Genomic DNA, 24,975 nt, shown 5'->3' on the forward strand with positions numbered 1-24,975 from the left:
CGCCATTCAAGTGATATCCATCGTTCACTTGTCGCTATGGCTCGAACATTTACAGCTTTTACAGCCTGATTCATCAAGGTACCGTTTTGCGAGTCTCTAATAGAGATTCATAAGGAATCACTATTAGAGACTCGCAAAACGGTATTCATGTAGGAATTGCTAAATAAATAGCGATTCCTACACATTCCTTATTTGCGAGTAGCAAATTGCTACTCGCAAATAAGGAATAACTCCCCTTTCATTCCTATGGGCCAAAAGGCCCATAGGAATGAATGGGGAGTATTCCTTATTTGCGAGTAGCAATTTGCTACTCGCAAATAAGATGGCGATTTAAAGGGTGCCAGGGGTGTCCAAAGGACACCCTGTAGCACCCCTTAAATGCAAATTGGAACAGGTGTTGGGCACACACATGCCCAAAGGACATGTGTGTGTGCAACATGCAACTTAGAAAAATGCTTTTAAAAGCACTTTTCTAAGTTTTTGCTATTTACCGAGAGGTCTGACCTCTCGGTAAATAGCGGCCCGAAATTGCGAATTAGCAATTTAAAATTGGTTGATGAATTGCATTTAAGGAATCTCTAATAGAGATTACTTAAATGCAATTCCTCGCACAATAGCGAATTCTGTAATAGCGATTATTGCATTTGGGATGATGAATCCCAAATGCAATAATTGCGCTCGCAAAGGGCCAGATTCTCAGAATCTGGCCCTTTGCGAGCCGATTTTCGTTTCATGAATCAGGCTGTTAGAAACTTCATATGTATGCTATTCTGCCGCCATCGTGTGTCTAGTGTTGGTAGTACAGGCATGCAAACCAGACGGGTGGCAGGCATGTCTGAGACAGTGAACGGAGCTCTAAACGGACATGTCTTAAGTACATTTTCCAGAGGATATAATGCAACCAATGAGTCAATTGTTGTTTGGTTTACTTTTAGGATCTAACCAGATACGTGTTCCAGTGATGCAAAATGATATCAATGCAACTAGGGTTATATACATCTCCAATAAAGGAGAATCCTACCACCCGAAATTAAAAAATACTCTGTGGACTGCCATGCAGCAGACCATGAAATCTTTTACGCATCGGAAGGTAATAACATTGGCATTGAGGGACACGGTGACATGATTCTCGTCTTACCTGAATAACCACTCCCAGCCTGTAAGCATTGCATTCTCCCTCTCTTTCAGGATATCTTGCTCCCCCTTCATTTTCCTCAGCCTTTCCTTCAAGACCCCACTATTCAATGGTGCTGCCTGGTGACCATTCACAGGACTCAGACACAGCCTATCACCAATCAGCAGAACACACACAGCTCCTCCTAAAGATAGCCACTAATTCTCATAATATTCTGCCCTTATAATCCTTTGAAAAATATACATTTGGTGTTGGATTAAACTCACAGAAGAACAAACTACTGCTAATCTCTCCAGATACCTCTCTAATTTCCTGGTCCAAATCATTCACTACCTTCATATCTGCTAACATGGTTTCCACCATCCTTGATAATGCCATATGTGTGAGTTTGAGTTAGACCAAAGAGTACACCTTCAACTCATGTAAATGTCTAATAATGCTCAATGTCAGCTTAGGATGCTGCAGGGATTCAATGAATTCAAACCTTAAGTGGACTTCAAGTAAGAGGGCTGAGCTATGGTCCTGTCCAGATTGGACGATGTAAAAACGTTTTTTTAGGATATATCCAGAGCCCAACTAGATACGGTTGAGGCAAAGCCCCATATATCAGGCGACTTGGTTTTTGGCATACAATGCTTTGAACACAATACCTTGCTGTTATCTCCCCACACATGCTTCCCACGGACACTAGACATATCTTCAAACGACATTCCTGCTCAACAAAATCCTTCCCATTTTAAATCTCATAAAGGCCTGCCACATGCAGGTCCTCTTCAATTGACTTCCAAGCAGCACGGAGTTGCTGTACCCCAGATTTTAAAGAAATAGCCCACTCGGACTGATTCTCCCTCAGGGTGTGCCCGGAGAATATGGAACCTCCCATTCCAAGCTCTGACTGACCATCTGGGACACAGCTTTAAAAAAAGATACCTGAACCAGCTATTGTTTAGGTATCGCCTGAATGTCACATTATCCTCATGCTGCTGCTGGAGCACCATGGCCTTTCCTCTCTTCCCTTACATGAATTAGTTTTCCCTTTTACCTCCACACCTCTACATGCATTCCTTTCAACCACTCTGTTTTGCTTGGTCGTGAGCGCCTTGAGACCCTTACGGGGGAGTAGTTGCGCTTTTTAGGCACCCTTATTGAGTATCCAGATGAAATCCCGGATACCTCGTTTGATGTCTCGCCCCTAATGATCCTTATTGTGTACACCCCTATTCTCAATAATGAGGACGGTATTTAGTCTTGTATACAGGCATGGAAAATAACACAACTCAACCTAAAGTTGGTATGAGTTTGTAATTATCTGTCTTTAACATGATTTGATCATTGTAAAGGACTGCGACTCTTGGTTGGTGATAAACCAAACCATAAGCTGCTATGTAGGGTTTTGGTGTCTCTAAATAATAAAACAAATTCTTGCAAAGCAAATATAGACCTGTATTGATCAGTCATTTAAGCTGGTCTGTGTTGTTCTGGGAGATGGAAAGCATCTCTTCCACTTACCACAGTGTAAGTGCATACTCTGGTATTGATGAATAACTGGCCAGGAATGGGCCAGTAGGACTGAAAGCGAGTAAAGAGTAATCCAGCTGAGCTCCTCCTAGAAAACCAAAACACAAAGTATGGTTACTTATTTGAGAAAATACAATTATTCATATCATATTTAACAGTCCAGAGGTTTTCTTTGCCTCGATTTACGGTGCATCTACAGCACACTTGACTTGAAAGAAGAGTCACATTTTCTTAGTCTAATATTCGTATGGTGAGATCATACATTCAAGCAGCAACCACCAGGATTTCTTTAAAACGATTTCTATTGGCAGTTCGAATATGACATCAGGTTATATTTCAAGTGTGTAAACAAAATTCACCCAAGTGCTATTTGTAATAGAACTGTATATTAGAAGCCGGAGTTTCACTTGTTTTAGCTCAGTATGGAAACTCCGAGCTTCGTTGTATCTCTCCGATGAGTATAGACTATTTACTCAAGGTGCATCTGTGTCAGGGTTGAGCCCAGTGAGACTCTTCAGAGTAGCTGGGTGACATCTATTTAATCAAAACTCCAATAGGCATCAAACACGACACAAAACTAGGCTGGATATGGTCAGTGGCATGACAAAATTTAACGGGGGCACCCAGGCCACCACCTACCACTTTGGCACACCACCCAAAAATCTGGTATATCTTGAATTGAAAACTCAACATTTCATGGAATGCCGCAATATTGTCTTGCTCAAAAGTCTAAAGTGCTGAGACAGCAAACAGAACAATGCCAAGGAGTGTTCCTATTGTCTCAGTCAGGAGCTGTATCGCTTCTGCTCTGCACAACGCAGTGCTCTCACTGTCATATACTACTGTTTAATGGGAGGGCCTGCACAATGGCTCACTTGTCTAGCAGGAGCAATAGGTCCGTCTTGGTCTTACCCACTTCGGGGCAGGGGGCAATGCCCAATATACATACCTCCATGGTCCTGTATTTGGTCCTCTCCATAAGACGCTCAATGTGCGGACCAACTCCCTGCCCAAACTGCTGAATTATGGGACAATACAAAATCATGTGGAGGAATCCAACCCAATCCACATGTCAAAGATGGCAGGATGCCAAAACAGCTGGATACGGATTACTGATAGTGTGAGGTGTCAGACAAGCCCCCTGCAATTGGTTGTATTGAATGTATTGCACCCTGGCATTTCAGGAGATTTTTTGATGGGACTCTAAAACTTTATCACACTCATTTTGTGAAAAGGCATTGCCAATCGTTTTCCCACTAATTTATCCAGAGAGGAAACTCCAGCAGAGTTTTATATATCTATGTGATGAGTCTCCAACCACAGTCCATTTTAAAGAGTGTCTGAAATTTGTTGTGCTTCTGCTTGCGCAGTCCCACCGTTATACTCCTGCAATGCAGGAATTGGCCAAGAGGGAGCACAGCTGTGACCACAAATGTGACAAATTGTACTAGGGCAACATTTTCAACCAGGTTCCGCACTACAGTTATCCCAACTTGCACCCAGGCCCTCACCTCTATGATGCTTTGCAATCTCAAGAAAGCTAGTACTATATTCAATGGAACATTTGGTGCATAAGGCACTGCGTCATGGGTAGGCTGCAGTGCACATCAGTGACAATGTTGTTTGAGACTCGACAGGGAGCTCTGTAGCCTAGAAGGTGGTAACTCCGGTCATTGGTCAACGTGATCCTCTTGCTGACGGGAAGCCAGTGCAGGTCTCTCAGGTGGCCGGAGATGTGGCTGTGTCGGGGGATGTCCAGGATGAGTCGTGCGGAGGCGTTCTGGATGCGTTGGAGTCTTTTCTGCAGTTTGGCTGTGGTTCCGGCATAGAGGGTGTTCCCATAGTCCAGTCGGCTGGTGACGAGTGCCTGGGTGACGGTCTTCCTGGTTTCGGTGGGGATCCAGCCCTCACATTCCAAATATACAACAGGAAATCATCCAAATAAAGTGAGACAATATTAGCTGTCTCTCTAACTGGGATTCCCCCACAGCCCCACCTGTAAATTTTAAGCTGTGCAGAAAGGGTCTCCATTGAACAAACAATTTTCATTCCGTGCTGTGCTTAAAAATGCATACAACCTCTGTGCATCAACTAGTAGTCTAATAGGGCTGTGATAAATAATTTACAATATTTAACTCTGCATCACCAATTAAGACTGTCTCCTTAGTTTATTAAGAAATATTTATTTAATTTGTTCAAAAGGTGTACAATATATAAATTGATAACCCGTGAAGAATGTGACTGTATTCTTAATATGTACCAAATGTTATCTAAACATTGTACCAGATTTGCAACATTTCTTAAACAAATCATCTGTTGCGACTAGTCACACTTTAACCGCATCGCTGCGGCGCATTTTCCCGCTGTGCGCTGAAGTTTTTAAAAACCCGCGGTTCAGGACGAGCTCAGCTCGTCATGAGCGTACGAGAGGTGTACCTCATGACGAGCTCAGCTCGTCATCAGTGTCGATGTGGTTATACATCCCACATTTAACCGCATGCGTGCGGGCGGAATTCCGTCCGCACGCTGACTTTTATGGATTTGCATGTTACATGACGAGCTGGGCTCGTCATCAGCGTAGCAGGAGGCTACCTCATGACGAGCCCAGCTCGTCATCAGCGTCGAAGGGGTTAAAACCACGCAAACAATATAAAAAACAATTTGCAATGAATATCAACCAATTCATAACGAGGCCTTTTTCCTAAAAATTCTGTTGACGCGGAGTTACAGCGGTTCTGAGAATAAAACCCCCATCTTCATCAGGACAATTTCATATGTAAAAACCTTCATGCAAATAAACAATTATAACTTGATCATACATTCATGCACTCTTCTAGAGCATCATAAAGTGGCGCGCATGCGGCCTCTTTTAATATATTTATCCGTCTTTGCCTCAAAGGACGAAATATTCTGATCACTAATCCTTTTCGTTATAGAATTAAGTTGTCTGCTGCACCATACCTTTCTATCTGACTCAATGTGGCTCCCCACCTTCAAAATTGTGAGGAACCTTTAGAATTAACAAAATTGCCTCATAGGTCATGGTTTCCTAATAATTAGCTCCCTGGTCGCATACGATCCGGGATGAGCTGGGAGGCCGTAACACCGTCCTCCAATGTACATGACCATTCTTCGAGCAGCCTCTATTACTTAATAATAACTGTACGAGGAGGAGCTACGCTAGCGAACAAGATGGCTGCTTAGGCTCCCGGCTCCGCCAACCTCTGTCTCCTGCCAGATGATCCTGTCATTAATCCTGTGTTTACGCCCTGCCTCCGTGTGGATGAACCGGAGTACAGTCTGATGGTGCAATCCCGAGTATTTTACCGGCTTGGCAGACGGAGTTACGTCGAGTTTCAGTTTGTGGCCTAACCCAGCTTGTGAGCCGGGGCCTCGAGTACTGGCCCAGCTGGGTTCCAGTTGAACAACATCGGCCGTGGGAGTTCGGCAGGGTCTGGTCTATCACTGTAGAGGTTGTCTTTGCCCGATTTTGATGGCGGTCATCTGAGTTGGTTAACATCGAAGGAGGGGTGATGAGGCACGACTGAGGCTGTGGGCGGAGGTCCCTGACCCGGGGACCCTGTTTGCCCCCGCCGGTGTTCGTTGGGTCTGGGTCTTCACTTGCGGTAGCGGGGTTCAGATTGCTGCAGTGGTGAACGATAAGTCGCCCTCCGCCGCCGTCCGTTCTGCTCCAGCCTGCTCCCCCGGAGAGACTGGGCTCTCTGGGGGAAGTGAACATGGTCGATACCGAGCAAGGAGAGATGGGACGGGCTGAGTATGAACCGTCGTTGAGAACTGTACTGGCGGCCATTGGGGCACTTCATTCGTATGTGGAAGCACTTGTCCATAAAATGATTGCGGGTATGTTTGAGACAGGGCGTATGAGACCGGACTCTGCTCCATTGCAAGACGTAAAGCGAGCTAAGACGCCCATGATGGCCATTTTAATGGAGGATGCGGGCCCCGTGCAGCGAGAAGTGTCGAAGCCTCTGGTCAGTGTGATGGCCGATAACCGCGAGCTTGGTGCTTCGAACGGATCATCGAGCCTAACATCGCCTCTGACTGTAGGAGGACTAATCGGTGCTCCCTTTCCGGAGACTCCTGTTGGAAATGTTCTAGGCTCGAAACCGTGTCTTTCCCCTCCCCGGCAGTCTCACTACGATTGCGAAGGAAACATCGTTGGGAGTTAATGTCGGTGATGGGGGTCTTTAGTGCTGATGGGGTTCTCAATGATTTAACATCTTTGATTCGTCTCAGGATGAACTTTGCTGAACTTTTTCCGCACTTCGACACTCCTGCGGAGGCGGCAGTTCGACCAGAAGGGGTTCGCACGACTGATCGGAAGGGCCAAGGATGAGACTGATTGACTGGGTTTGATATCGTGGCCTCGATGGATGTGGGATTTGCTACCATTGTGCTTACGGGAGGTTGGGGGGTGTTTACAGCTTCCCCTGTTTTGTTATGTATGGGCTTCCTTATAGACTTGTGGGTCCGTTATGGGGGATGCTTGGTTCTGGTGGGGGGAGGGGGGACCGGGGGCCCATACGAAGGCCCCCTCCTCCATTTTCTACTTTTAGTATTTAGTTAGATGGGGCGACAGGCACACTGCTAGTTGGGGTTAGGCGAAAGCCATATGCAGGGGTGCAGGGTGGGGGGAAGGGGTTTTTGTATTGTATGTGTTTTTGGTTTTATACTGGATATCCTACTCGAATCCTGATATTGGGAGCCTTGCTGATGGGTAATCCTGTTTTGTGGGTGGACGGGTCCAGAGAGCGGTATTGTTTGCACTGACCTTAGCAATGTGTTGCGTTTCTTATGGCTGAGTGCTGATTGCGGTCGTTGTTTCGGTCCATTGCTCTGCTGCGCTCCACTTCTCCTGCCACTCGAATCTTAATGACAATCCTGTTCCTTTGGGTGGTGGGGTTTGTGGTCTGTATTGGTTGGACTGGGCTTCGAATATTTCTTGTATATTATACGGCCGAATGCTTGTTACAGTTCATGGCTCAGCTCTCGCTTTGGTGGTCAGCCGTCTATTCTGCACTATATGTTTGTATATCTTCCTTTTTGTTCCGTACAGTAAGGCACCTGCTGTTGGTTTTCTTTGTTTTCAATTAATAAAAAGATTTATTAAAAAAAAATAATAACTGTACATGTTCTAAGACATGCTGAGACCTGGGTGTAAGCTGTTTCGGTTGCTATGTGTAAGCTTCGGCATATGTAGCAATAGTCTACTTTCCAAGATTTTGCCTTATACTTTATAGTCTGCATTTAGAATTCAGAGAGGGCAGTAGGACATCTCACCTAGATCATTCCCCCCCTTTAGAGAGGAAGATTATATGGCCATCACTTGTTGCAGTGGGCAATCTGCCTAAGTCTAGTGCCTCATTGTCCAGCGCAGTCAACATGGGTGCCTTTTTGGTAAGTAAAAGTAGCCTACAACACCAGCAGTGCCTGGCACCTTGCCATGGGCAAGGAATGACAGTGCTTCTCTGACACATTAGTTTGAAACTGGTTGGTCTAGCATGGACCTCTTCTGCGTTTTGAGACACGGGAGCGGGAATCTGGGTATTTTCTCCTCAGTGTGCTGTGGTTCTGTTGTTCTATATGCTGCATAGCACTCATAGGATGTCCTATTAATTGCCTCTTGGGAATGGTGCAGCCCCTCCCTTGCCACTGCCTCCTCAAGTCTTTGATTCCACTCAAGAGTTGACTGCTACTGTCCGACCCAGCTAGCTATACTAAGAGCCTCTCTGTCTTGTGTCCTTCAGCATGCTGGCGTGTGATGTGTAGTTGAGGCACCTCTATCTCTCACCCAGCGTGGCTTGTGTGTCCATAGCCTCTGCACCAACTTTAGACTCAGCTGTTACTGCTTCAATCTCTAGCTTTTTGATTTTGCAGCCTAAATCCCCAAGCAGACAGGCAATTCGAGCCCTAGCCTCCATGGTGGTCCAAATACAGTGACCTCCCCCCTCCTTTCAGTTAGGAGAGAGAAGGCTGACCTCTCATTCGCCTTAAAAAAACTCAATGAGCTTGCTCAATAAAGAGCGAAAAGTGGGGACTTCTAGTGTAGAGCTTTGGAGTCGGCACATTGTGACGCGTGTGTCTTCTCCCCCTGTTGATAATCATGGTCTGCATGTTGTGGTCGGATATTGTCCGTGCTAAATATTCAGTCTGTCTACATCTGCTACGAATCCCCTTGTGCTCGCAATATGGCCTGGTCTGAAGTGAATATTGTGTACAGGGGAATAAACGGAATAGTTGTTTACAATGGGGTGCCAGCATCTCCATATGTCCAACATGGTCCATTGATTCAAACAGTTCTTGAGGGCCTTGGATGTTGCATAAGCCGGTGAATGTGCAGTGGGGTGGTAGCGATCCAGGTATACATCCTGGACCCCACTGAAATCTCCTCGCAATAACATGGAATGCTGTGGTCCGTTAGCCAATAAGGGAGATCGAGATGTACAGTACTGTGACTGGCCAAAACTAGGGGCATATAGCCTCCCCAATACATTTGGCTTATCGGGCAACCTACCCCCACTATAATATATCTGCCATTCCTGTTAATGAATTGTTTGGTGACCTCGTAGGGGACCCGAGGACAAATCTAAGTCAGGACCCCTCTACCGTAGGAGAAAGCCATGGCCACCACGCGTCACGTCATATGGCTGGCAATTTTGTGCCCTCCCTCTCTGTCAGGTATCTCTTGAAGTAAAGCCATATGAGTGTCCCTACACCTCACAAAGGTGTTAATCTTATATTGTTTGGCTGCTGTGGACATTCCACCGTAATATTTTAAACATGGTATCCCCCATCCCGTGCTTTTGATGAATCCCTTCCAGTTCCCATGAAGGGCTGCCCCACCTCCACCTGGGCATGCATCAACTTGAGAGGCCTACATCCAGCTTACAGGGGAGAAACCCAACATTTCCCCACCCAGTCAAACAAAATCTGTAACTAACTACTAAACTGGATGCAATCGCTGCATGTGTCTCCAATAGGGGACATATGTGCATCAAGGGAGTGCCTGGTGAACAGCAACTGCGACCTATGAGGGCCAATACTTCAGTACTCCATAAACATACTCGGCCATCAACCCAGTCCTTTAATATCAGCATATGGGCCCAGGAACCAGAACTGTACTACAAACATTTTCTTCATCCATGTTGCATGAGCCAGCTTACCATCCCCCCCCCAACATGCCAGTCTAAGGCATATTTGCATCTCTGTGTAGATTACATTCACTCCAAATCTGTATTCTGGAGTATCTCAGAGTAATCTGTAGGCAAAGGCGGTTGTGGAGGGTTCCCTGAGACTAACATTATAAGGGCCACCTTGTACCCGTGCTGCTCTAACAGTACCAATAGGTAGTCTCAATGATTCAGGTCTCACAGGAGGTCATTGGCTGTCTGCAGAGTAACCCCGGGAGGTGCCCCCGGGCGCACCAGAATAACTGCAAGACTCGGTTTCATGGGGGGGGGGGTGTTCTCTGGAGCATATTCTTCTTCAGCCCTGGCTAATAGGATGCCATTACTACTTGTAGTTTGCTGGTCTTGCTGGACCTTAGTGGGGATAGCTATATCATCACCCGCTCCCCTTTGTCGTGTTCTACATCAGTGCTGTCACTAAGGAAGAGGCCGATCAGCATCAATCCGCTCACCCACCTCCTTCAATGCCACATGCTGTTCAGCCCAATACCACACAGCTCTGTGAAAAACAGGGTTCGCTGGCTCAATATATATATTTTTTTAACTTGGCCAGAAAGAGGAGAGCCTACCTCACACCCATAATTCTCAGCTTCCTCTTGGTCGCTGTAAAAACCCGCCCTGCGGTGCTGAACCACTAAGGTGTAGTCCCGGAATATCATAACTTTTACGTTTTCAAAGGAAAAGCACCCCTTGTTCCTGGTTCTCTGCAAAATAGTGCCTCTGTCACAGAAGTTCAGGAGCTTGGCCACATTGGATCTAGGGAGAGCTCCTCAGAGGCGGTGGCTTCACCGCAACTCTATAAGCTTTCTCCACAAAAGCCAACTGAGCAAGCAATGTGGGGCCACCGTCCCAGCGACCCAGGACTCGATCAACCATAAAGGGTTGTTTTGCTCCGCTCCCTCCAGCATCACTATAATGAGGAGGTTGTTCCGCTGGGCCCTGCCCTTCTTATATTTAGCCCACCCTTCCAAGAAGCGCAATTTGTCAGTCGTTTCCTGTAGTTGCTTTTGCAGGTCTGTGATTTGGGATTGAAGCTCATGAATCATAGTTCCATGTGGAAGACCCTGACAGTTTGTGCTGAACATCTTGTAGAAGTCTGAGATATGTGACCACGGCATCCACTTTCACTTCCAGCATTGTCCTCGACTCGAGCAGGTCAAAAGAATTTCCCCAATTAGCCGATGAAACAAGTATGTGTATGTGATCATCCTCCTCCTCAGTCCTGCTGCTGAGAGTTCACTGGCAGCTTGCTGTGATTCCTCAAGGGGTTTGGAATGCAAGCCTGTCTCACTTAACAGCTGGCCAAGGCCATTCTTGGTGCTACCCAATGTTAAGGCCATGTTGAGGCAGGAGCAGCTGGTCGTGGTCACAAGCTCCACAGCGAGGAAGGTTGATGGTACTCAGCCAGCACCCATCTCCCAGATAACCCTTCTTCAGGCTTCACCCATGGGGAGAGCGCCCCATTCATTCAGCCCCCAAGGAAAGGGAGGAGGCTCCCAATCTCAAGGTACCTCCCTGCTCCACCTAGGTCAACCTCTCCCTCCGAAATTATCTAGAATCCAGCAAAGGCACAGCCTCCAACACCACAGGCCACAGCAGTCACATTGCTGGTCCCCAGCTATAGCTTCCAAGGCACCCCACTTACTGCTTCTCAGAGCCCCTTGTGTCCACCTGCAGGGGCCAGGCCAATTAATCCAGGCCAGGGCCAGGGTGGAGCCTTATACCAGAGTGCAAGGCTCATCCTCAACCATGGCATCGCCCAGTCTCTCTTCTGGCGGGTCAGCAGGTGATGTTTGTGAAGGAGGGGAGCGGGCCCCCCTGAAATGTCCCGCTCATCCCCCTGAACTTATGAGCCTACGCCCAGATTTCAGAGAGTGCCCCCTACCCCCACGTATGCATGCCACAGCCATCTCTGTCTGGTCCAGGATCAATGCACAGAGCAATTCTGAGGGCAGGGCTCCTCTTCAAACATGACAGTCACCCGATCACCCTCCCACTGGGTTGGTAAGCAATTTGTGCAGGAGATGGGATTGAGGTGCCCCCACACTCATCCTGTTGAGGTCATGGGGGTCTCCAAGAACACAGAGCTTGAGGATGGAGTGATGGATGAATGTAATTATTACAGGAAAGGATGGATGATGAATAGGCTGTTGGCTGGTTAAAGAATAGACATATAAACTGATGCAGCAATGATGCCTTAGGGCACATTTATGTGATTTAGGGATCGGGCATGGAAATGGCGCTTTGCATATCAAGATATGTGGATTCTGGCCTGACAGCAGTGCCAGATAGTTTACACGTCTACTGTTTGTATACCAGTAATGTAGATTTTGGAAATGGTGATTTAACAGTAGGGCATTGGCGCTCTTATAACAAACACAACGGACCCAAATAGCCAAGTAACCAGTCAAAACTTGGGCCAGACAGATACGGACATGGGCATTTCTAAGGACGAAACAAGGACGATATGCAATGTCAACAGGATAACACCTACACACAAGGATCTCTACCCAGAGAAACCCTCAGAGGGCCAAATAAAAAACATTAGCATTGTGTGCAACAACAAGGCCATAGATGAGCTCCATCCCTGCCATGGAAAAGAAGGGAGACACGGAAGAGGAAACAGGAATGTAAACGCTCATTCACCAAATCAACGTACAGGCCAAAAAGCTTTTTTTTAACTTCACTCCAAAGCCTACAGCGCTACACAAAACTGCACAAGGGCCTACAACGGTGGCTCAGATTCATCAGATAAATTCAGATGAAGCAGAAGAACTAGAAGATCTAGAAGACCTAGAAAACTCATGGCTGAGAACTTTAAGCCTTACTCCAACAAGGAGGCATCGCAAGAAATAGATGCAAAAGAGGCATTAGGCAGAGATGCCGACATCTCCCCAATGCAAAACAATGCAGATATAACTGGCTCTTGTAATAAGGAAAACGCAACCATAGCTGCCCTCACAATGCAGAACACCAGTCAAGCAGTTACCAGAAATCATTTATCAAACTCTGAATCAAAAGCGACATCATCACAAGATAAATCACCCAGTGGCAAAAGTAGCTACCCAGAGCTCTTCAGAACTTTACTACATACACTTCAGCCTCAACAAAGGCACTCAACTTGCAATCGGATAAGCTGGACATTCAAATTGATTTAATGAATATCGCAGCTCTACATATCGCAGGCATAAATACTAAGTTGGATATCCTTAACAATCTAATAACAAGAGCACTATCCACATACTCATTAGAGCTAAGTCCCTGCGTTTGGTGCCCAATAAACTGAGCCTTTTACCAACTCTCTTAGAACAAATAATAGCTCTCAGACAGCTAAACACATCTTACATCAAGCACACAGGGGCTGACAACGAAACAGCAACTCCTATGCAGGTGGAAATTAAAGAGGACGACAAGGAAATAAAAACCTCAGCCTATTCACAAAGACCAATGGGAATGACGGCAGCACCTGTAGTGACTAAGCTTGGCGCCACAGCCACACCAAATCTGGAAGAACATACTCTAACAAAGCAAACAATTAGACAACAAAATGCAAAAGGAAAGCTAGAAACAAATTAACAATAGGAGACAATACGCCAGGAACTAAAATGCACTCAATGTTTATTTTAACTAGAGAAACAAAAGGCAAATTTAACCTCACCAGGACATCTGTGCACAAAAAAAGGGACAACAAAAAGCCCAAAAAGCAGCAACCTAATCGAGGGGGACTTCGATCTCTGCACAAGAATAGAGACAACGAAAAGGCCATAAAGTAGCGACCAAATCGAAGAGACACTGGAACTTGGAAAAATGCGACAACATTGAAACATTGCGCAACCCACAAACTTGACATCTCGAACTTTTGCGACCTGTGTCTCAAATCTGAAGCCTAAAGACCAGACAGGAGAAACATCGTATAAGAAAGATGTGACTAACTCACTGCTCAACAAAGATTCAATGATCAATGACTGCACTCAGAAAGGGCAGACAAAAAAAGCATAAGGTAGCATTGAAACCAATGAGCCAGAGATCAGAGATTGTGCAGAAACATCCTTCCAAGACAAGAACCAAAAGACGACACCAATATTGGCATTCAAGACCCCATTTCCCAGATCCAAAACAAGGAGCATCCCGCAACATGAAAATCTTAAAATTCTACATACAAAACCACGAAAATGAAAACCTATCTGAATGTAATCAAGGGAATTGGCCAAGGGCAATCACCAGAGAAACCGAGTTGGGATTCCTAGAACAGGAAATAACTACAAGACAGATTGAGACCAATCAGAATAACCTCCAGAATAAGCCAGTAACCTCAGCACAAAACATCACTAAGGGCAGTATGCACCATCATGAAAACCATAGATTGCAAAAAGACACCTGCAGTGGGAATAGACCAAGAAGATGAAATCAACACAAATACCCGGCAGTATGGACTATCATTGCAACAAATATTATTAACGCCAGACTACGAGTCCCAGGGGCGGCACGATATTCTGAACAGGGGCAACATACTAAAATTACTAACCAACATCCATCTAAAGTCAACCCACCTCTTCACCGTGGAATTTCGCCAGAAGGGAAAAGAAAACCTCAACGAACAAACACTTACCACATGGCAAACAGTGGAAGCTGCACAGCTGATTATGAGCCAAAACCAACAATTTGATACATAGGGCATACAACTTTATGAACCCGCTACACCACGTCATCCTGGCCCGCTTGCTGAAAACGTCATCCATAAGGAAAACCAAGGGCCAGGACAAACACAAGAAAAACCACAGGTGTACTCAGTCCTTCAGAAAGCAAAAGGGAGGAGGCCACCAGCCATACTGCATAATTGGGCTCATGTGGATAAAAAGGCAAACATAGAACCCGACAATGACCAATGGAGCTGGTGCCCAGGAATCCTAAACAAAGTGAAAAACAACTAACCATCGTGTAAACAGGCAGCGAACCCCAAAAACGTGACTCTACACCTTCTCTCGTGGAACATAGCTGGATCGAAAAAATGACTGGAAGAAGGCAGCCCCCCTCAAGTTTTGGTAACATGCGACATAATTGCCCTTCAGGAGACATGGGCTCTGGAAAAGTTGCCTCTTGTAGGACTTATACATTTTAACACAACAACCGAGAAACACAGGAGACACCGTCGTCTGAAAGGTGGCCTAGCAGTCTATATGTCTACAGCCATTAACATTCAATCAGAGCAGATAGCCCCCTCTGGACCGAAAGTGCAATTAATAAAATTCTCGCTACCGCCTAAAGAGAAACCAAGAACTGTACTAATAATTAACACCTATGCACATCCAAAGGCACAAAAGAAAAAAGCCCACAACTCTTTGCTAACAGCCATAATCTTCAACATAAGAAGTATCAACCCCTTCTGGGATATTGTCGTAATAGGAGACTTCAACTCAAACTTTATTTACACCCCGGACAAAGATGAGAAAGTAGATAGAGGCTGGAATATATATCCCCAATTCCAAATTAAGACAATGTATTTATTTTTTGACAGGAGGGCATTGTTGATTCAAGCATATCATTGGTAATATGTAGCAAGGTTAATGTGACTCTCTGTATGGCAATGATTATTTCATAGAGGGCCTATGTGGATATTTCATGTTGCAACAGTGAGGAATATTTTAATGGTATCCCTGTGATATCTGCAAACCGATCATCACACTGCGTGCAGCAGAGACATTTTGACAGACTTTTTACATTTAAAGGAACACTTCTGAAGATGATGTAATAGCACATAATTAAATTTAGTGCGTTGTGCCTTAGCATAGGATTATCAATGGACATTTTCCTGTGGGACATACTGTATCCAATATATACTGTTTTTCTTGTGGTACGAATACTTACTTTAAGATTACACTTTGTTGTGCCTGACACAGAATCTTTGCACGGTCCCGAAACATTATTTTTGGTTATGGATAAATATTTCTCTAGTCTAGTATAAGAGACCTTCAATTACTTGAATAGGTCGGGGGGGGAGCTTTAGAGCTTCTGATAATCATGTGATTATTTATCCAATACCATTGAACATGGTCTGGTAAGATGTACCATTTGACGTTATGATGCTTAAACTTGCTAGGCGCAGGTGCATGTTGCAATGTGGAGCTGGCATTGACATTTTTCCAAAGGCTGCTTTCGCCATCAAAGAAGATCCTCACCCCCAACTTCTTCAACAAAGGTCAGTGAACAATTGCTCAAGTACATTTTTAGTTTATATACACTGTCTGTTGGTGGGTGTCTCTCACATCTGGTGCCTACTTGTGATGTATTTGAACCTGGAAACTGAAGCAGAAGCATTGTGGAGCCTATAAAAGTAGAAAATAAAAAAGCTATGTTTCAGCAGGGACACTAGTTAGAATCATGCTATCGCTGTGCACTATGCTGAGGGTATTAGTATACAACATCAACAATTTGGGTATTACCATGACACGATAACAACAAACAACCTGTCCAGGAGAAAGGGCATGCAACATCCACTATTTCAAATGATATCAGCTCCAGGTAGCAAATGGAAAGGAATGTTGCCGCTTACCTGTTAGTTCTGCCCTTTTGACAAACCCTGGAAAGGTGTACACGAAGATCGAAGGATTAAGCCTCTGATTTGAAAAGGCAACCACCTCGGTGGACGGATTAGCAGCAAAGGCCCCAATGCTCCCGCTCATACACTGCAACACAGAACGGGCCTTTGTTTCGAGGTCAGTGAAGAGGATGTAGTTTCCACAGGGAAAGCAAATAGTCTGGTTGTTCACAAAAGAAATATTCTGCTTATTGATGCCCTGCACCCACCTGAACGAAAAAAAAGACAAAATGCACAGTAAAAAGTTGTGTATAACAACAGTAAGAAAAACAAAAAAAAGCAAATGCAACTAACTACGCCAAAAAATACAACATCTAGGGGATGCAATATTTACATTGAATATTATCATATACATACTGCCCCCACTCGTAGTAGAATGCGGGGTCAAATCCTTTAACATCTAGGACGAGTGGTAACATTTGTACAACATTTATGAGAAAAATTAAATTTTACAAATCCTGCTTTTACGAATTGAAGCGTACTAAAATAATTTATTGATTTTTTGGGGATGGGGCCAGTATACGTGTTAATGTTGTAACTATGTAACTAGTAGCAAAGGGATACGTATTTAAGACATTTAAGACATATAGCATGGACAGCTGAAAAAAGTGATCAGCATCTGAGGAACTTCACTCACAGTACTCCATATACAAGATGCAACTTACTCTTTCCTTTGATTCTCAGTCTTTGAACCAGAAATTATCACAATTAGTCTCACGGAAACAAAGCTCAACTTTGTCAGTCCTTTATTGGCAAAAAAAATCTAACATCCATCTCCAATCTATTCATTCAATTCCATCCATGTGCCCCTCTCTTTTTAGCCCCAGTTGCACCCTGGCGTAGCCTTGGTTCCTGGAAGAGAACACAGCATATTACTTACTTATCATTAAACCGATGCTCTGTCTTCCACGGCAGTCGGCTGATCAGCCTAAGGTTAAAGAGGCCTTCCTACCACATGCGGTTGCAGTCTATGACTGCACTCACCCGTGGAGAGATTGCTGGGAGTCCCCCGGAGCTCCATGCCACATCACATAAGGCTCCCTGGGGACTTAGCATAGTTAGTACAAGTCTCAAGAGCCTATTTGTCCCTGCACATGCATCAGTAACATGCTGGGGCAAAGGTGTTGCCCCATTTACTTGGGAATTCAAATGAGGGAATGCTCCTTGAGATAAACTTGGTACAAAAGTTGCCCATGCAGTTGTTATTATGAAGGGGCCAGAGAAATGCCTGGCACCCCTTCCGTACTACAGAAGTGTCCTTGGCACAAAGAAATGGTGCAAACGTCTGTTGCACCCATGGGGAACATCTTTAATAAGGCAAAGGAATGACTAACAGTGACAAGTACACATTGTTTAAACTTATCTGGGCTGAGAAAAGTACATTTTTGTATAAGGTCTTGCAAGAAATGTATTGCCTTTTTCTTGAAATTCATGAACAGAACCAGGCAATGAAATGACATACCAAAGTCTCTATTGAATCTAAGGTATCCCGTTCATAATAGAGGAGTCTCACAAGGCTCAATAATATTTCCCCTGTTATTTAACATTTATGTAGACTCTGTGCCGATACATTACAAAACATGGACACCTAATTCTACAAGCATATTAATGATACTCTTCAAATTAACCTCAATAGAAAAATATAACTCTTTAGGAAAATGCCTCTCTTTGATTGATCACCCACCCCATCTTTTTTGATTAATTCTCCTGGTTTTCTGACTCTGTGCACTGTAACTCTGCTAAACAGACCCCAGTGCATGACTCTCACCCCTAAAACATGTTGAAATTGGATATAACCTAATTGGTAAATATTACCTCCCTAGAAGTCTCAAGTATATGGAACAGAATGTTCCCAGGACCTGTAAGTCAAATGTCACTAGTGGATTGTAGCACATACTGTGATATAACTAGAGTGACAGTGCAAACATGACTGCCGACCTATCCCTGTGGCCTGTCTGTGCAGGTCTGACCTGCTAAAGTAAGCCCTTTTGACAGGCCCAGGACCCTCCTTTTAAATGTTAATAAATCACCACTAAGGAGTTCTTATTGCTGTAGGAGGCAGGGTGCATAGTATTTCAAAGTAGGACCTTTCGATGTCGATTATAAAATATGTCTTTACAGGGATATGGCCTCAACAGGTAATTTAGCTGTAGCAGGGTTGTTACAGAGGAAAGAATTGGGATATACTATTTAAATTAAATGTTATCTCCACTTAGGAAACATCTACAAAAGTCATTCTTGGGACTTTTTCAAATATTTATTACAAGCCAAATTCCCTAGTAAAGTTGAAATTTCATTTACAATTTTTTTTTAAAATCATCTTTTACTGCCTAAAGTCTCTAGAAACCCATTTGCAGACTGTAACCCAGGAGTTAAAAAAAAAACCTTTGAGGAAGTTTGAACTTGCTACCAGCGCTGAAACAAAGGCCTTGAGTATAGGGAGGTGTTCTGCTCCTCTGATAGGATGACCATCTGGGCAGTGCCCAAGAACCTAATTAACTTCAAAGAGGCCTAGCCTGTCACTGACAGATGTAGCTAACAACTGGGCCTGTCTCCTTTATCACTCTAGTAAGCTAGGTACCAATCCTTTTGGGAGAGGCGCCGCCCCAGAACCAGGGGTGGCTGATTCCCAAGAGCATCAGGGCCTCGCCTCATTGTGATTGATGATAATGCAAGAGACAATAATTTTGGCATGCACGAAAATGTTCCTACTTTCTGCTGCATGTGAGTTCCTGAAACGGACTTTCAGCTTCAGTGTTTCTCTCCAAGTAAATCTGCACATGCGCTAGGCACACATAACTGTCTGACACATCATCTATTGTGGAGGGCAGTGGCACCCCTTGCAATTTCCCATTTCACTGCAGCAGGACCCATCGCCTTTAATGTTATTCCATCGTCAGGCGCAGAACGCCACAGCCGGGTGGTAAAATAGGAGGCAGGCACAGGCTCCCTTTTCTCCTCCTCTGATACAATCCTTTTCTCTCATGTCACAGGATGGGGCTGGATTTGTGACAGCTGTAACACTCACTTAAAATGAGAGCTGGCGCTTTCTAAATAGCCTCTTCCTCTGCACATGGTTTTCAGCGTGTGCATCCCAACTACGTCATAACATTCTAGCTCGTTGTGCAGGGGAAGAGTTTAAGGACTGCAAGGTGAGTTGTGTTTGTTTGTGTGCATTTGTGTGGCATTGCTAGCTAGAAAGAGCAAGGAAAGAATGCATTTTTTTATTTTATTGTATTGTGTGCCAGATATTCTCTTTGTGTGTTATTAGAGAATTCATTTTAATGTTGAGATCGCTAGTGAAGTTTCATTGTTAATTATCTGAAACTGTCTGCTATCAAGACACACAAAAATTCAAATATAGTTTGAGTTTTAATCATTTGAATTGTGCCTTAAGAAGAAAGGCTGTGGCATGTTTAGTGCCAAAATGAACACTGTATGCGATACAGTGCCGTTCCCATTTAGAAAAACGCTTTGCTTAGTTAGTGAGACTTTGCTAAAGGAAAGCAACGTGGCTCTTCTATGCAGAGTACCGTCTGCACACGGCAAGTGTCTGCACACGGCAGATACGTTTGGGACAGGAAACTGTTCGGAGCAGCGGTACTCTTGCTGACTTAGCAGAAAGAATGGATGACCACTCGTGAGTAAATATTACGAGGAGTTAAGCATACATATCGATTTCGACTTTCACCAGAACTCACGTGTGGGTTGGAAATATCACCACGCAAAAAAGCACTTCATTGGAAGTTATAGCCCTGAGAAAGTCGCAGGATTACTGCCTATAGCGACGAAACGCGTTGGCTGTTGTTGGCTGTTTGGACGAAATCTGAATAAAGCAAGACAAGAATTTGAATTGAAGACTAAAGTTGTTGGCCTATACATTCATTGTGTTACATATGTGTATCATTGAAAAAGGTAAACCTTGTTTAAACGTATACGTGTGCTTGGAAGTGAAAAATTGTATTGTGAGAGTCTTGTCTCTCGTCATATGGAGTTTGGTGGTTCTCCATTCCTTTAAGCACGGTTGGAACTATCCCCACGCAGAAAAGTACTTCATTGGAAGTTATAGCCCTGAGAAAGTCGCAGGATTACTGCCTATAGCGACGAAACGCGTTGGCTCTTGTTGGCTGTTTGGAAGAAATCCGAATAAAGCAAGACAAGAATTTGAATTGAAGACTAAAGTTGTTGGCCTATACATTCATTGTGTTATATATGTGTATCATTGAAAAAGGGAAACCTTGTTTAAACGTATACGTGTGCTTGGGAGTGAAAAATTGTGTTGTGAGAGTCTTGTCTCTCATCATATGGAGTTTGGTGGTTCTCCATTCCTTTAAGCACCGTCAAATTAATTCTGGAGTTAATATACATTTAGTGCAATTCTAACCGTGGGCCTATTAGCATAACCACGCTGCATATGTTTTGTTAACTCTTGTTAAACTACAGGGACACAACAATCTGCTAGCTCACCTTTTCCTGAATAGGCTAAGTAACCATTTCCAACTGGACCTGCCCACGATGCTGCTTGGGACTTCAGCTGCATCGAGACTTGACCTTGCACTCCCCGTAAGTGCTGTTCCTGTGGTCCTGTGTCACGTTGCTGTGTCAAAGTGTTCTCCTCCTAACATCCTGGAAAAACCTTGGACTTAAGACACTTTCTACAGCATTTTACCTGGAGACTGGGACCAACCTGCTCAGCAGATCCAACCAGGGAGCATCACCTCCTTTGTCATAGCTACAGCTATGTTCTTCTGTTGATACCAGAAACCACTGCGTCTGAGCACTTTTCAGGGTCAAGCCGAAGCCTCGTTGGCCCTGACATCGACAACCTCCAGGGTATGAAAACATTAACTTCTTTCAACTAAAACCAACAGCTCCATCCAGATGCTGGAATCTATCAACACTGATACATTTGCCTTGATGCCAACCCAAATGCCTGCTTCACTGAAGGTTCTCAACGCTGGGAGGTAACTTTTCCACTTGGACAAACCTGGTCCCTGCATCCAACCATGCGCACCATCAAGGTCAACCTTAACTTATGCCTAGGTATGGATCAAGAGCAACTAGATGGCCACAATTGGCATATAATGCTTTTGGATGCTATTTTTATTTAAAGCTTTGATAATTCATATCTCAGGTTTCCCTTATTGGATTTTTGATATTTTGTTTATTAAATGATTCTCTTTTTTATAAATTGGAATTGGATTTTTATTGTGTTGTGTTTTTACTATTTAACGATGTTGCCAAGTTTATTAAAGATTTTTCAGCTGATAGCCGCACATACAAAACAGTACAAAGAGTACGCAAAAACATACAACTTTCGAAAACATACAAATAAAATTCAGAAAAGATTTCTAAATGACAGTGATACAGCTGTGTTAAAACACAATAAAACTACATTAAAATTCATTCTAGTGCCTAATTCAGAATTCATAGAAATCTTCTTTAGTCAACTGCACAATTAAAATCCATTTACAAAGCAGACGATAGATTCAGACTTGTGTTTGTTCTTTTCTCGAAATAAACTAAGCAGACCATGTGTAGGATGTGACAGTGCACACAAAATCTGTATCAACTATCATATAGACCAAACCAATTCCATATTGAGCAAGCTATTTTTGAACAAAAAAAGCAGGAAATGTGATATTGTATGCTTGCCCCCTAAAGTGCATGTGCAATCGTGAGACAGGTCTACAGCCCATTTAGGCCTATAAGATCATCTTGTAAAGATTTCTCACCTGAACTTTATGTATAGAGTACGTTTCAGTTCCGGTTGTAGCAAGTATAGATATGGACATTGGTTATAGAAATAATATTCAAAATAGTTGGCAGTTAGAGGGTTCATATTTCAGCTAGCGACAGTGAATTTCAAATGCCAGTCTGCGTCCTTAACAGCTGCAGTGCTATTACCATTTATTTGACTGGGGTCCCACCAGAGATTATCCAAACCTATACCATTAAGTACTTTACTTACATGGTTCCCCCAGCTACTTCTTTTTATGTGTCATTAAGCTAATACTTCCATGGCAAATTGTAAATACACAATTTCCAAGTGGTTTCTGTTAAGGTGGATCCAATACAGAACAAGTGTAAACGCGTCTAAATCTGATACAGGCCGTATACCCAGATCTACTTATAGAGAGAGTAGTCAAGTCCGAGGACCCCATTTTAGAAAGGAAAGTAGGAAATGTTTTTCAAATAGTTGCAGGCCCGTAGCTTTGTTATAACTCAATCTTGGCTCCAAAGAGAGCTATCACAACACCTTTCTGTCTAAAAACCGTCAAAACAGCATTTAGGGGCAGACTACCTATCCTTTTGGCAAATCTAAGAATAGATTTCTCTGGGTGAGGCTGCCAACTGAGTGAGCGATGAAAGCTCAATCCAAGTTAGTTGAACTGATCAACCTTTTCTAGCAATTCCCCATCGATCTTGAAAGGTCTCTTTACTTATATGCCTGTTTTCAACACCATGGCCTTGGTTTTCTTCACATTAATAGAGATATTATGCTCTGCAGAAACCATGAAATTTGTCATAACATGCATAGAGTTTTCCGTCAAAGACGGCAACCTTATTGGCATGTAACAGAATAGGATAATTCGCAAAAAGTAGCTTAAGGGAATCTATACCATCTCCTGCAGACAGTAACATAATTTATAAATAAATTAAATAGGAGGGGGAGCATATGCAACCCTGCAAGACCCAAGAGAGGATGGGAAAAGGGGGCTAAATTCCCCAACTAAGTCAAATTGCACTTGCACTCTATTGCAGGAGTGCAGACCTTCAATAGCTGCGGACAGAGGTGGATCAACACCCAGCAGCTGGAGAGTGCTCCAGAGCCATTGTCTACATACCGAAACAAAGGCCGGACCTCAGATCAATACCATTTTAAATATTTTGTAACTTTTAAATCCTTATTCCACAAAAAAAGGGGGGAGAAGTATTTACGCCATACCCATTTCCTCCCATCTTAAGCAAATACACATCAAAAAAGTTGGGCAATTATTATGGTTGATGCCTTTTCCTTATACAGAGATCTCTCTGGGAAATGCAGGGCCCTCACTCACATTAAAAGTGGGCAAGCTTCATCATTGGGCTTCCTACACTCTGGACTCCAAATGAGTCCATGGTGGGCTCTACCATAGAATGGGGGAGTAAGCTTTATTTGATATATTCTTTATTTATTTAATTATTTATTTATTTAGTGTCTTTTATAGAGCGCGCAGCTACCCCAACGGGGTGTCCCTGTGCTTTTGAACAGACAGCCATTGGCACAGAACTAGAGCATACTAGCAAAATAGCCAAGTCTTAAGGGATCTGCGGAATTTACATTCCGACTGGGTCATACGGAGGGTCATACGGAGGTAAAGCCGGAGTTTGTTACAGCGAAGGGTGGCACATACTTCGAAGGTTTTACCTCCTGATCGGGCTATTTTAAATCTAGGGGTGACAAGTAAACATTTGGTGTTAGAACGCAAGGCTCTGGAATGACTATAGGGGCGAAGTCTCGTTATGAGATAGGCAGGTCCTAAGCCTTTGGTAGTCCGAAATGCCAAGGTCATGGCTTTGAACTGAATTTTAGAGATGGGAAGCCAGTGCAATTTCCACCAATAGGGAGAGATGTGTTGTCTTAGTGAGATGCCACCGACCAGCGGCATTTTGAACCGTCTGAAGTCTGTGGCGCAGTGCAGCTGTCAGACCCAAGTAGAGTTCATTAGCATAGTCTAAATGTGAGGTTATGAGTGCATGGACTATGGTTTTACGAGTGTTGCTAGGCAGGTAGTTGATGAACTTTTTTATTATTTTAATTTTACTCAAACAGGCGGCAGAAACTGTTTGTACTTGATTAGCAAAGGACCAAGAGTTATCCCACCTGACGCCCAGGTTTCTGACCGAGTCTTTAGGAAGAGGGGCGATACTCAAATCTTCCGGTAACCAGAGGTTGGAAGATAGGGGGGAAGGTTGATTAAAAAACAGGACCTCGGTTTTATCTGCGTTAAGTTTAGGAAAATGATGGTCCATCCATTTCGCAATGTTCCTGAGGCAAGTTTTTAAGGGATCAAAGGTGGCAGTGGATAATTCATCATAGGTAAATAGGAGCTGGACATCGTCAGCGTAAGATGTTATTTTAATTCCTGAATGCGATATCATTTCGGCCAATGGAGTGAAGTAAACATTAAAAAGAAGCAGGCTCAATGAAGAGCCCTGGGGAATGCCCCATTTAAGGGGTCTCACAGTAGAAATATAGGTAGGAGTATGGACCTGTTGTTTACGATCTGAAAGAAACGAGGAAATCCAGTTTAAAACCGTGCCCTGGATTCCAATGGATTTTAGCCGTTTCAGGAGGATAGGGTGAGAGACGGTGTCAAATGCTGCTGACAAGTCCAGCAGCACTAACACCGCTCTAGATTCTCCGCCGAGTGTCCACCGCACAGAGTCTGCCATTTCAATCAAGGCCGACTCTGTGCTGTAGCCAGAGTGGAATCCATACTGAGAGTCGTGGAGAAGGCCCTTGGACTCAATAA

The 24,975-nt window shown here is 44.0% G+C and overlaps 1 protein-coding gene across 1 annotated transcript in view; it reads right to left on the reverse strand.

Moving 5' to 3' along the window:
• Positions 1-24,975, reverse strand: part of CFAP43 (cilia and flagella associated protein 43) — a 753,224-nt gene that overhangs the window by 725,769 nt on the left and 2,480 nt on the right. The window contains exons 2-3 of the mRNA XM_078643733.1: positions 16,412-16,665; positions 2,645-2,741 (exon numbers count right to left, since the gene is read on the reverse strand). Of these exons, the coding sequence (XP_078499859.1) occupies positions 2,645-2,741; positions 16,412-16,665 (351 nt within the window). The remainder of the gene's footprint in view (positions 1-2,644; positions 2,742-16,411; positions 16,666-24,975) is intronic.

Source organism: Lissotriton helveticus, chromosome 5_1, assembly GCF_964261635.1.
Source record: "Lissotriton helveticus chromosome 5_1, aLisHel1.1, whole genome shotgun sequence".
NCBI lineage: Eukaryota > Metazoa > Chordata > Amphibia > Caudata > Salamandridae > Lissotriton > Lissotriton helveticus.